A 13433-nucleotide genomic window follows, 5' to 3' on the forward strand; every position below is an offset into this window, starting at 1 on the left:
CACCCGGGCTTGGGAGGGGGGAGGAGAGCGGGAGGGCACCCGGGCTCGGGAGGGGGGAGGAGAGCGGGAGGGCACCCGGGCTCGGGAGGGGGGAGGGGGGCGGGAGGGCACCCGGGCTCCGGGAGGGGGGAGGGGGGAGGGGGGCGGGAGGGCACCCGGGCTCCGGGAGGGGGGAGGGGGGAGGGGGGCGGGAGGGCACCGGGCCCCCGGTGGGTGGAGGGCGAGGGCGGGAGGCCCCCGGCCGGCCGTCTGTGTGACGCGCGCCGTGGCCTTGGCAGCGGGGCCGCCGTGCACAATGGCCCGCGCCGCGGTGGCCCCGGCGCCCGGCCCGGCCCGCAGCGCCGCCCGCCGCCCTCCGCCCGCCCGCGGGCTTTCCGCGGTGACCACAGGCGGGGCGGGGCGGGCGGGGCGGGGCGGGGCCGGCGACTATTTCAGGCCGAGCCGGCGGAGCCCGGGCGCGCGTCCCGCCCGGACACGGACACGGTGAGTGACCTCGGCCCGCGCGGCCGCCCCGCCGGCGGCCCGGCCGGCTTCCCGGGGAGCGGCCCGCGGGGCGCCCCGGCCGGGAGGGGGCGGGGACCCTTGGGGGGCCCCTGACCCCAGCCGCCCCCGCTTGGGAAACTGAGGCCGGGCGCCAGTGCCTGCGCTCGACGCAAAGGGCGGGCGGGCGGGCGGGCGGGGGGGGCAAGCTCCGGAATCGAAAGGGAAGGGGCGGGACCGGCCAAGAGACTGCGCCTCTGCCGGGGTCCCGCGGCCCCCACCCCACCCCGCTGGGGCCCCAGAGGAGAGGCCCGAGGCCCACGCGAGAAGCTGGGAAAGGAGGCGGGGCCTGGGGCTGGGGCTGTGCACGCACACGTGTGTGTGTCCACACCAGGCCACCGTTGGGCCACAGACTGTGGTCTTACCATGTGTGGGGGACCAGGCCTTCTTGCTTTGGGGGGGCACCTCTGTTCCCCACTAGGCTGCTTGCTATGCGGGGGGGGGGGGCTCATTTCCCGAGGTCCACTGGTGCCCGTTCTTCTTGGCCCTGTCCTGAGCAGTGCTGTGAGATGGGGGTCTCATCCACGTTTTACAGATGGGGAAACTGAGGCCCATGAAGGAAGGGGGGGCGGTCTAGTCTAGTCCAGTCCACATGGTAGTGCAGGGGGGCAGCTGAGCCCCAGCGGGTCCGAGAGGCATGGTGTGCGCCCAGAAGCTGTGTAGACCCAGGTGGGGGGGGGCAGCAGTGCTGGGCATCCCTCCCCCCTCCCAGGAGGGGGACAAAGGGACAGGGCACCTAAGAGGGGCGAGGAGCCCCCTGGCCAGACCGGCTCCACTGGGTGCTTGGCACACAGATGGGGTGGGGTGGCAGGGTGGAATTCTGGGGTTCCCCCCCCCCGACTGTGGCTTAGGGCTCTGCCTTCTCAGCCCGGGGGTGAGGTTCTGCACCTGCCTGAGACTGGAAGGCAGCTGAGGTCCCGAGGGCAGGGCTCTGCGCAGGACACGCGGAGGTGGCTGGGGCTGCGGAAGAAGAACCCGGGCTTCCCCGGTCCAAACCCCAGGGGGTGGGACAAGCTGCTCGGGGAAGGGGTCGGGGTGCTGGGCTGCCAGAGGCAAGGGGGGCTGTGGGAAAGGCCTAGGCTGAGCCCCGGGCCGAGCCATCCTGATAAACAGGAGATGTGGCTTGATGTGTTTATTCTTGACAGGGGTTCAGGCGGGTGGCACCATGGCTAGGGGTCATGCCAGTGAGCAGCTGGTCAGGCAGGTGGCACTGTGGTTGTGGGTCACGCCAGCCACGGGAGGCCCCGCCCCGCCTGTCCCCCCACCCCCCACCCCCCAGTTTCAGCTGTGCTCTCCTTTCTTGGTCCTGCCTTGCTCTGGCCGCGGGGAAGGCTGCCTGCCTCTCCGGATGGGGGTGGCGGTGACATCTGACCTCCACGCCCACGCGGTGGATCACGGGCATTTTCAATGAAGTTCCACCCTTTCCAGATGGGATGGGCACCGGGGGAGGGCGTAGAAACGGGGAGCGCCTTTGTGAAGGTGTCGTCACTGGGTTGGGGAGCAGGGCAGGGTAGCCTGGGTTCTACAGCACACTTGCTGTGACCACAAGCAGCCCCGAGGCTCGCCCAGTCCCGGGGCTCTCTGAAGCTTGGGGAGGCCTCGGCATTCTTCGGCAGACCAGGGTTTGGTTGTAGGGCCGAGTCCCGAGTTTTGGGGGCCTGACCTCCGAGGCCGGCCTGGGGTCAGGCTCTGCTGTCTGCAGCCCCAGTAAGAGCAGCTGTGTTTCTGCCCTGGGCGTCTCTCGTGGTGGAAAGCCAAGCGCGAACTGTGCGGGGCGGAGTCGGAGTCGGGGGCGGGGGGCGGGGGGCGGGGGCTGAGCTGGGTCGGAGGCCCGGGTCTGGCTTCGGGTCGCGGGGAGTCCTGAGAACCCACACGGCGCGGATCTTCCTGCACCTCTGCGCTTGCTCTGTGCAAAGGGCCGGCAGCTTCCCGGAGCCTGGAGGGGGCTCCCGCCCGCTTCCTTCCTCGCCGCCTGTGAACTTCTGGGAGGGAGCTGCGGGTAGGAAGGGGCGGCGCTGGTTTGGGGGCACCTGTGGTCATGGAGGGCGCGGCGGGTTCTCCTGTGGCCGGGGAAATGGCCTGCGTTGTGCGGGGGAAATCAGATCGCGCGCTCTCAGTTGGCCGCCCAGCTGCGCTCTCGGGCCTGGGGCGGCTTCGCGGTGACTCCTGCCGTCCGCACCCCCAAACCGGCAGGTGTGAGCTGGGTGATGGTGAAGATGATGGCCTTCCCGGGCCTGCCGGGCCAGCAGCCGGTGCCGGAGACCCACGGCGTCCCCGAGAGCCGCCCCCAGGGGCGCTCCGGCTCGGAGGCGGAGTCCGAGGCCTCGGTGTCGGGGGCCTCCTCGGAGGACCTGGTGCCGCCCCCCGAGGCTGGGCTGGCCCCCGACGGGGAGGTGGACGAGGCTGCGAAGAAGAAGAAGAAGAAGTCCAAAGGACTGGCCACCATGTTCAGCGTCTTCACCAAAGGGAAGAAGAAGAAGGAGGGGGACCAGCCGGGCCCCGCGGAGCCGGCGGAGGAGCGCGAGCCGGGGCGGGAGCCCGCCGGCCCGCCGCCCACAGGTAGGCGGGGCGCGCGGGGCCGCCGGGCGCGCTGCCGGGGGCCGGGGCGGCGCGCGGAGCGGAGGGCGGGGGGAGGCGTCGGGGATCCCGCGCCCGGGGGCCGGAGCGGAGGGCGGGGGGAGGCGTCGGGGATCCCGCGCCCGGGGGCCGGGGCGGCGCGCGGAGCGGAGGGCGGGGGGAGGCGTCGGGGATCCCGCGCCCGGGGGCCGGGGCTGCGGCGGAGCGGAGGGCGGGGGGAGGCGTCCGGATCCCGCGCCCGGGGGCCCGGGCTGGGTCCCCGGCCCTGACGCGGGTTTCCGGGCGCGCGCAGTGGAGGAGCTGAAGGAGGCGCTGGAGAGCGGGCGTCTGGAGGCGGCGCGGCCGCTGCTGGCGCTGGAGCGGGAGCTGGAGGCGGCGGCGGCGGCGGGCGCGAGCGAGACGGAGCTGGTGCGGCGCCGGAGCAAGGTGGAGGCGCTGTACGCGCTGCTGCGCCCGCAGGTGCTGGGCGTGCTGCGGCGGCCGCTCGAGGCGGCGCCCGGGCGGCTGCGCCAGGCGCTGGCGGTGCTGGAGGAGCAGGAGCGCGAGGACCGGCGCGCGGCGGCGGCGGGGGCGCGCGCGGAGCCCGCGGGGCCCGGGGAGGAGGCGGCGCCCGGCGCGGCGGGGGCCCTGGCGCTGGCGCGCACGCGGCCGCGGCGCTGGCTGCAGCTGTGGCGCGGCGCGGTGGCCGAGGCGGCGGCCGAGCGCATGGGCGCGCCCCCCGCCCCGCCCGCCGCGGGCCGCTCGGAGGCCGAGAGCGCCTTCGTGCACATGGGCCGCACCATGCGCGACGACCTGGCGGCCGTGGTGCAGCGCCTGAAGCCGCTCTTCCCCGCCGACTTCGACGTGGTGGCCACCTACGCGCGCAGCTACCACCGGCACTTCGCGGCCCACGCCGGCGCCCTGGCGCAGTTCGAGCTCTGCGAGCGCGACACCTACCTGCTGCTGCTCTGGGCGCAGAACCTGTACCCCAAGTGAGCGCCTCGGCGGCGGGGACGGACGGGACGGGGGGGGGCGCGCCGGGGGTGGGGCGGGACGGGCAGGAGGGGGGCGCGCCGGGCCCGCGCAGGGAGCCCCGGCGGCCAGGGGCCCCGGAGGACCGGGCCTTCCTCCGCCTGGGGCAGAAGAGGGATGGAGCACACCAGGGAGGGTGTGGCAGAGGAGCCCAGACCCGAGCGTGTCCGTTGGTGTCCGTGCGTGTGCGCACGTGCGCGCCCCCCGTGGCCCACCCTCCCAGGACGCGCAGATGTGGAGTCCGGCCGGTGGGAGGGCGGTGCCCCCGCAGAGGGAGCGGCCCGGGATGTGCCTGGCCTCCTGCGGTCAGGCAGCCCCGGGCAGGAGAGCTAGCAGGGGTCTTCTGGTGCAGGGTCACCCGTGGGCAGTCCCGTCCAGGGCGTCCCGTCCAGGGCCTGCACACCTCAGAGGGATGGCTGTGCCGAAGGAGGGCAGCTGGGTCCCGGCTGGATCCCGCCTCATCCTCCGATTGGCTGTGATTCCATTCGCCCAAGCTGCGGGGGGAGGGGCTCGTAGTGCATGTGGAAAAATCCAGGCAATAAGGGTGCTCAGCCCCGGCCAGCCCCCGACCCCCACCCCCAGCCCCCGACCTCCGCCTCGAGTCTGAAGGAAGGTGCAGGGTCTTGGGGACCTCCTGGTGGCCATGGGCTCCGCTGTCGCGTGGAGTGGGGGTCGGTGAGGAGCCAGTAGGGCAGAGGGAAATGGCCACAGGCCTGGAGCTGCCCGATTCTTATCCAGTTCCTGCTGGCTTCTGACTCACCAGGAAGCGCTGGACACTCACGCCTCTGCCCGCCCGCCTTCCCGGCGCTGGTGCTCGGGTCTGCAGCCCAGCACCCGGCGGGTTATCAGAGCAGGACACAGCCAGTGTGGACAGCGTGCAAGGAGACGTGACTGAGGCCCACGTGGCCCACAGTGTGGGGAGCAGAGGGGCCACGGGGTCATGCCCGGGTGAGGGGCACAGAGAGGCCCGTCCTGCAGCCTCCAGACAGATGCCAGGACGGGGCAGGTCTCCTGGGCGGCCTGGGGCCCGGCAGGAGGGCCACCGTGCTCTAAGGGCAGCCGTCCTTCCCAGGGACCCCCCCCCCCTCAGCTCACAGGGGGCAGTGGGATGGGCCTCAGGACCAGGAGCTGGGTTGGGTCTTTCTTTGGGGGATCAGACTGGATAGGTGCTCTGCGTGGTGGAAGGCACCCCTGAGTCCAGGCTGGGAGCAGGGGGGCTGGGGGAGGGTCCTGCAGAGGCCGAGCAGGAGAGGGTGGTGGCCCGGTATGACAGAGGCCAGGCAGCCTCTAGGCTGGCTGATTTGGGGGGGGGAGGGCCTTGAGAGCAGGTGTGGACGGTGGGCGAGTGAGAAAGGACACGCGGATCACACGTTTTGGGCCTTAACCCATCTCTGGACTTGGGGAGCCGGGGCTCTGCTGAGGAGGCTGCTGAGGCGCCCAGTTCTCATGCCAGCCCCCCACTTCTGCCCCACAGCGAAATCCTCAACAGCCCCAAGCTGGCCGGGGAGCTGCAGGGGCTCAGTCTTGGGGGCCTCCTAACCCCTAAGCAGATCAAAGTGCTGGAGAGCACTTTCCTGTCCAATGAGGTGGTGAGTCCTGCGGGGGGGGGGCTGGGGGGTTGGGGTGGAGGGAAGCAGGGCGGGATGGAGAGGGGCAGGCCCCGGGAGCAGGCCGGGAGCAGGGCCGGTGCTTCCCGGTGAGCAGGGTGACAGGCCTGGGCTACGATGCCTGTCCTCCCTTCTCCAGGCCAACGTGAAGGAGCTGATGACCCGAGCCTTGAACCTGGAGTCCCAGCGCTGGGCCCAGGATGTGGCTCCCCAGAGGCTGGATGGCCACTGCCACAGTGAGCTGGCCATAGACATCATGCAGGTACCGCCCCTGCCCGGCAGGCACAGAGTGCCCGGGGAGGCCCGCCCGCGCCCGCCAGAGCCCGCTTCCACTCACCCCACGGCCCGGGCCTGCTCCTTTGGTCCAGCCTGCCCCCCCCTTCCCCCCGGCAGACTCCTGCTTCACTTGCCCACCCCCACCCCCCTGCAGATCATCTCCCAGGGTCAGACCAAGGCTGAGACCATCACGCCCGCCCTGGGCACGCAGATAACCCAGATGCTGCTGGTGGAGCTGCTGGAGTTCCTGAGAAGGTGGGTGCGTCCGTGCGGGCACCGAGGGCTCCGCGGTGCCCTTCCTCACCCCGGCCCTCCCCCCACCTCAGCCAGGGAAGGGGTGCTGGGAACGTCAGAGTCCTCCCTGCTCCCCCGAGAGCCCTGGGTGTGGCCACCTCCCCGGCTGCCCCCCCCATCCCGCCGGCAGAGCCCTCCCTGAGCCATCCCCTCGGAGAGGGCATCCCTGGGGACGGGGACCCCGCCACCCCTCCCACTGTCCAGCCCAGAAGTCTCCTTTAGCCACCCACAGCCCTTCCTGAAGCGATAGAGGAGACCAGGGACCCCAGAGTCGGACAGCATCTTCCCTGGACGCCTTAGCTCGTGCAGCCCGTGGCGTCATCTTGAGGGGCCTTCCCCAGGCGTGGAGGCAATCAGACACAGCACCCACACTCCAGTGCTCGTCCTGAAGTGTCCCTTCTGGTTCCGCCAGCTACCAGTGCACCTTTGATGAATTTCTGGAGAGAGGCAGACAGCTGAGGAATTACAGGGCCAATGTCATGGCCAACATCAACAGCTGCCTGTCCTTCCGGTGAGGGGGCTGGGAGGGAGGGAGGAGGGGGAGGAGCGGGACTGAAGTGAGCAGGAGCTGCTGGGCAGTGGGGTTGAAGTGGGCGGGAGCAGCAGTGGGGGAGGACCCCCCAGCCCCCCCCCCCGGGCCTGGGGGAGTCAGCTTGGAGACCAGCCGTCTGGCTGGTTGCTCACGGCAAGTCCATGAAGCAGATGGCAAGCCGAGGGGCAGCGTGCTGGGCGGGGGCGGGGGGGCTGCTGCTGCAGGTGTGCCCTGATGGGGGTGGGGTGATGGAGGGCGCGGCCTTGATCCCACGCAGGAAGAGAAGCTTGGGACGTTGAGAGCAGGGCGGGTGGGGTATGGGGCTAGAGGCTGGGCAGGCTCTTGCTGGGTACGGGGCCAGGCCGGGCAGGCTGGCCTGACCTCCCGTCTCCACTGCCCAGGATGTCCGTGGAGCAGAAGTGGCAGATACCACAGAACCCCCTGGACCACCTGCTGAACCCCCTCAATGAGCTCAAGGCTCATGGCTTTGACACCCTGCTCCAGAGCCTGTTTGTGGGCCTGAAGGTAGGGGAGCCCCCACCGCTCCTCGCTCCTCCCTCTGGCTGCTCAAGGCCTCTGGCGGACAATTGGACGTCCTGGGAGCCAAGAAATCCGCCGCAGAGCGAGGCCGGGGGTCTCAGCAAGGCTCTGGCAGGGCTTTCTGCCCGGTGTCCAAGACAGGAGGCCAGGGACAGCCCGAGGGTGTTAGAGGCCCAAGCAGTGACCCTGGGCGACAAGTCTCCGGGCTCCGTGCCCAGCCGGGCGCAAGGCCTTGTTTATGTAGGAATTTATTTATTTAGGAGGGAGGCGGGGGGGGGGGGGGGGGAAACGGCCTCAGGGCCTGCGGCCCGGCCGCCTGGCGGAGGAGAGTACACAGACCTGCTTCCCCTTCCTGCCCGGGAGCCGGGCCTCCTCGTGCTCCGTCCGGTTTCTGGGGCGTCCTGAGCCCGCCGGGTTCGCGTGTGCCGGCGAGGGTGTCCGCGCGCCCTCCTGACGCCCGGCTGTCCCGGCTCAGCCGCTGTTTAAGAGGTTCACGCAGACCCGCTGGGCCACACCCGCCGAGACGCTGGACGACATCCTGGCCTTCGTGTGCCGGTGGCTGCCCGAGTTCTCGGAGCTGCACGACTGTTTCCGGGAGGTGAGGTGGGGGGGAGGGGGGTGCTGGAGGGGGCCTGGGGGGCGGGCGAGTCTAGATACACACGCTGACACATCTGCGTGTGGGGCACGGGGCATGGGGAGCAGCCGCTCACCGTCCTGCTCGCCTCGCAGGAGCTCATGGCGGCCGTGCACCTGAACCTGGTGAAGGAATACATCATCCGCCTCAGCAAGCGCCACCTCGTCCTCAAGACGGCCGAGCAGCAGCAGCAGCTGGCCAGGCACATCCGCGCCAACGCCGACGCCATTCAGCACTTCTGCACGCAGAACGTGAGCCCCTGCCCGGCCTCCGGGGCCCTTGGGGTGGTCTGCAGCTCCTCGCCCAGCCCCTGGGGTCCCCCCCCCCAAGTCTCCCTGGGACAGAGGCCGCCCTTCTCAAGCAGCCCTGTGCCCGCAGGGCTCCCCGGCCACCTGGCTGCACCCCGCCCTCCCCTCGCTGGCTGAGATCATCCGCCTGCAAGACCCCAGTGCCATCAAGATCGAGGTGGCCACGTACTCCACCTGTTACCCGGACTTCAGGTAAGAATGAGGGGCGCCGAGGGTCCTTCCCAGCCCCACTGGAGTCCAAGCAGCCCCTCCGAGGCCTGACTGGCTCTACTGCCAACACCTCACAGTGCAGCCGACCTGTGCTGGGTGCTCACTGCGTGCCAGGCACGGTGCTAAGACCTTTACCGGGCACTTGTGACCCTGGCCCTCAGGACAGCGCTACAAGGGTGGCACTGCTTATCCCCTCTCTGCAGCCGGAAAGGCTGCGTCCAAGGTGACACACTAGAGGGAGAGCTAAGACAAAGCCGCACAGTGGGCTCGCTCCCCCATCCTTAGCTACACAGGCTGTGGCCTTCCAGAGCAAAAGGTGAGACCGGAGAAGCCATGGGCTGCCTTTCCGCCTTTGGGTCTTTGGAGACTGGACCTGTGTCCTGGGCCCTGGGCCTTCTGTTGAGGCCCTGATGAATTATTATCCTTTACGATGGGTCCTCTGTCATAGTAAGAGAAGTTTGAATGAGCATCAACTGGGGTTGACCTAGCTTAGCCTCATCCATCCCTGTCCATCCATCCATTCACCCATGCAAGTGCCAACCTTATCTACTCAGCTACCCACCTATCCACCCATCCATCCATTCATCCACCCATCATCCATCCACCTATGCATCCATCCATCCATCCATCCATCATCCATCCATCATCCATCCATCCATCCATCCATCATCCATCCATCATCCATCCATCCATCATCCATCATCCATCCATCATCCATTCATCTACCCATTGTCCATCCATCTATGCATCCATCCATCCATCACCCATCATCCATCCATCACCCATCATCCATCCATCATCCATTCATCTACCCATTGTCCATCCATCTATGCATCCATCCATCCATCATCCACCTATTCATCATCCATCATCCATCCATCCATCACCCATCATCCATCCATCACCCATCATCCATCCATCATCCATTCATCTACCCATTGTCCATCCATCTATGCATCCATCCATCCATCATCCATCTATTCATCATCCATCATCCATCCATCCATCACCCATCATCCATCCATCATCCATTCATCTACCCATTGTCCATCCATCTATGCATCCATCCATCCATCATCCATCTATTCATCATCCATCATCCATCCATCCATCACCCATCATCCATCCATCATCCATTCATCTACCCATTGTCCATCCATCTATGCATCCATCCATCCATCATCCATCTATTCATCATCCATCATCCATCCATCCATCACCCATCATCCATCCATCACCCATCATCCATCCATCATCCATTCATCTACCCATTGTCCATCCATCTATGCATCCATCCATCCATCATCCATCTATTCATCATCCATCATCCATCCATCCATCCATCACCCATCATCCATCCATCACCCATCATCCATCCATCACCCATCATCCATCCATCATCCATTCATCTACCCATTGTCCATCCATCTATGCATCCATCCATCCATCATCCATCTATTCATCATCCATCATCCATCCATCCATCACCCATCATCCATCCATCACCCATCATCCATCCATCATCCATTCATCTACCCATTGTCCATCCATCTATGCATCCATCCATCCATCATCCATCATCCATCCATCATCCATCCATCCATCACCCATCATCCATCCATCATCCATCATCCATTCATCCATCCATCTATGCATCCATCCATCCACCATCCATCCATCCATCATCCATCATCCATCCATCATCCATCCACCCATCCATCCATTCATCCATCCCTCATCCATCCATCATCCATCACGCATCCATCCATCATCCATCCATCCATCATCCATCATCCATCCATCATTCACCCATCATCCATCATCCATCCATCATCCACCCATCATTCATCATCCATCCATCATCCATCCATCCATCTATCCACCTACCCATTTATCCTATCCATCAATCACCCATCCCTCCATTTCTCCATGCTTCTGTGTGTCTACTTGTCCACTGGTCTTTTCCACACATCTATCCACCTACTTGCTCATCCCTCTACTCAACCCAGCAGCAATTATTTAGTGTCTTCTAGGTTCCTGACTGTGTTCTAGGCCCTCGGGTGCAGGCCCCAGCCTTCCCCCGCATGGCCTATAGTCTGTTGAGAACCAGGGCTAAGGAGATAATCAGACTAAGAAATAAAGACAATTTCAAGTTGGAGAGTTTAAGCAAGATCTTGACCAGCTAGAGGTTTTGACTTCAGAGATGGAAAAGCCTTTGGGGAGAGGTGAGACCTAAAGGGTAGGAAGTAACTGGGCACGTTGAGGGCGTGAGAAGGAATATTCTGGAAGAACAACCAAGGGGAGGCCTGCTGGGCTACAGGGCCCCGGATGAGGGAGCCCTCGCTGGGCAGAGGGCTGGCTGTGGGCCCCGTGGCGGGGTCCCGGGTCGGGGGAGCCGGGGACAGCCGTGAGGAAGGGGGGTGGGGCCATGGGACTGACGGAACGCTCTGCTTGCCAGCAAAGGCCACCTGAGCGCCATCCTGGCCATCAAGGGGAACCTGTCGAGCAGCGACGCCAAGAGCATCCGCAACATTCTAGACCTCAACACGGGGGGCCAGCAGCCCTCCGGGGCCCTGTTTTCACTTATAAAGGTCGGTTAGCTCCTCCTGCCGTCTGACCGGCTGTGTGTCCGTCCCAGCGAGCGCCCGGCGCCCCCCGCCTGGGGGCCGGAGACCGCGCTGGCTCCGCGGCTGCTCCTAGGAACGCTGCCACCGCCGCCGCCGGCCAGGACGGACCAGAACCTCGGCAGCTGGCGTGGACAGACTCCAGGCCGCTGAGGGGGGCGGACGCGTCAGCGCTCAGGAGACGCAGGGAGACCCGCACCCCAGGCCCTGGTCCTGGGCCGGCCTTCTCCGGCCCGCGTCCTCAGGGTCTGAAGGTCCTCTCGGCTCCCTGGGGCCAGGCGGCCTCCACCCGGGCAGCCAGTCTAGAACTGCAGACCAGACGGGAAGGCAGTGGGGACGATGAACCGACTCTTCATCTGGGGCCTGGAAAGTGGCATCGGGGCCCCTCGCGCGGGGGGCACTTCTGGAGTGTCCTTTGGTCCTGACAGGGCCGTCTGTCTGTCTAGGCTCCGGCTTAGACCCTCTGACCTCCGCAGGACTCCAGAGCGTGGACACAGAGGCCTCGGCTGCCCCCGCCGCGCCGGGCCGCCCCGGGCCACGCAGTGACAGGCCTGGAGCCCCGCGATCGCGATCTGAGGAGCGGGGGGCAGGCAGCCTCGGGGTGCACTCTCTGTGGCTGCTGTGACCGACTTCCTCGTGCTCCGACACGCCCACGGTTAAAGTGAAGGAGCCGCTCCCCGGCGCTGGCCTGCTTGTGGAGGCCACCCACGCCTCCCGCTTCCGCGCCCTCCGTCTGGGGCGGCTACTCCTCGTGTCCCCTGCCCCCCAGGGCCCCTGGCCCCTCCCACCCCAGGAAAGGATGAATCCGGTTTCCCCGCTGGGCCTCTACTACCCCACGGGGCGCCCGGCCCGGCCCAGGGCCGGCTCAGTGCGTTCATCCCTCTTCCCAGGTACTGTTTGGGAACCCCGTGACCAGCGTGGGGGTGCACAGGCGTGTCTGTACAGTTGTACGACTTAGCTTATTGGATGCTATTAATATTATTTTTATAGTACTGCTTTTGTACATGTGTACTGTGTATGTTCAGAATCCAGGTTTTTATAGGTTGACATAAACCTGATTTTAAGAGTGGCTTTGGATGATCTGTTATGGGAGCTGCAAACCTGGGGTGGGATGAGGAGTAGCGTTGGTGGCGCCATCTTTCAGCCAGCTCTCTAGCGCCTCCTGCAGTCCAGTCAGGAGGGTGCTGGCCACTGCCCTGTGAGGGGAGCTGGTGGGGGGGGGCGGTCTGTGGGGCCAGCCTGCTGGGACACTTTAGGACCCCCTCACGGCCTTTGTTAAGGATGGGGGGCCTTGGGAGGGAGTGGACCCCCTCATTTCAGCCTCCTGCGTGGGCCCCAGTGGCGTGGGGGGCTGGCAGGGCAGGGTGGCCTTCCTCTGCACCCAAGTTCTGGCTTAGGACTGGGGGACAGAGCAGAGTTCCTGGGGGGGGGAAGGGGAGAGTGTGCCAGCCATTCCACAGAGCCTCCAAGGGGCCCCAGTCAAGGCAGGGGAAGCTGGAGCCAGGAGGGGGAGGCTCTTTCTGGAGAGTTCCGTGCCAGGGCTGATGGGTTGGGGGGCAGAGGCCGCAGGTCTCCGGCTGACTTGCGCCTCCAAGCCTGGGGAATGTGGGACGGTGCCCCTAGCGTACACGAGCTCCCTCTCCCAGGACACAGCAGAGAGCCTCCTAGCGATTACGGGGGGCGGGTGGGGGGTGTCGGGTAAGCCATGCCCCGGCAGCTCTGCCTTCATGAGCCTGACGGGGACGGCCCCTTGGGCGCCCTCTGCTGACGGGGCTTAGGGTTGCAGGTGGCACCAGAAGGCTGGGCTCGGAGCTGAGGGGCCGCCGGAGGGTGGGGGCAGCGGCTCCGGGGCGCCCTTCCCCTGGCTGGGCCTCCCGGAACATCCCCAGCACACGTGGCGCGTGGATGTGCGCGCGCTTCCCTTTCTCTGCCCCTGCGGCCTGGGTGCCTGGCTCGCTCTCGGTTCCCGGGTACACACACCACACGGGCGTGCCCTGGGCTGGCCACGTGGCAGAGCAGCCGCCCTGCCAGCGCGGGGCCCTGGGTTCCGCCGCGACACGGCAAAAGCAACACCGAAGTGCCATGCTAACTCGCAAGCGCGTTGTAAGTATGTGAATACCATAACGTACGTACACACCCGGGCTGGGAAGGTGGCCTAGGGGCAGAGCGCTCGCCTCGTATACATGAAGCCCTGGGTTCGATTCCTCAGCACCACATATGTAGAAAAAAGCCGGAAGTGGCGCTGTGGCTCGAGTGGCAGAGTGCTGCTGGCCTTGAACA

The 13433-nt window shown here is 66.5% G+C and overlaps 1 protein-coding gene across 1 annotated transcript; it reads left to right on the forward strand.

The window, feature by feature from the left end:
* The first annotated feature begins 2747 nt into the window (after window positions 1-2747).
* Window positions 2748-12222, forward strand: Tnfaip2 (TNF alpha induced protein 2). The gene is made up of 11 exons (XM_048362453.1): window positions 2748-3099; window positions 3410-4088; window positions 5603-5717; window positions 5875-5997; window positions 6166-6266; window positions 6718-6816; window positions 7239-7362; window positions 7853-7975; window positions 8107-8262; window positions 8390-8511; window positions 10988-12222. The coding sequence occupies exons 1-11, from the start codon at window positions 2748-2750 to the stop codon at window positions 11127-11129; spliced, it is 2136 nt and encodes a 711-aa protein (XP_048218410.1). The 3' UTR covers window positions 11130-12222.
* Window positions 12223-13433: the final 1211 nt, after the last annotated feature.

This window comes from Perognathus longimembris, chromosome 14 (genome assembly GCF_023159225.1).
Source record: "Perognathus longimembris pacificus isolate PPM17 chromosome 14, ASM2315922v1, whole genome shotgun sequence".
In the NCBI taxonomy this organism is placed as follows: Eukaryota; Metazoa; Chordata; class Mammalia; order Rodentia; family Heteromyidae; genus Perognathus; species Perognathus longimembris.

Bases quoted from the DNA above. Each gene is read 5' to 3' on its own strand.
- Tnfaip2 (XM_048362453.1), top strand. From the start codon at position 2,748: ATGGTGAAGATGATGGCCTTCCCGGGCCTGCCGGGCCAGCAGCCGGTG. The intron at 3,100-3,409 runs GTAGGCGGGGCG...GGGCGCGCGCAG, and splicing joins CGCCGGCCCGCCGCCCACAG to TGGAGGAGCTGAAGGAGGCG. The intron at 5,718-5,874 runs GTGAGTCCTGCG...TCCCTTCTCCAG, and splicing joins CTTTCCTGTCCAATGAGGTG to GCCAACGTGAAGGAGCTGAT.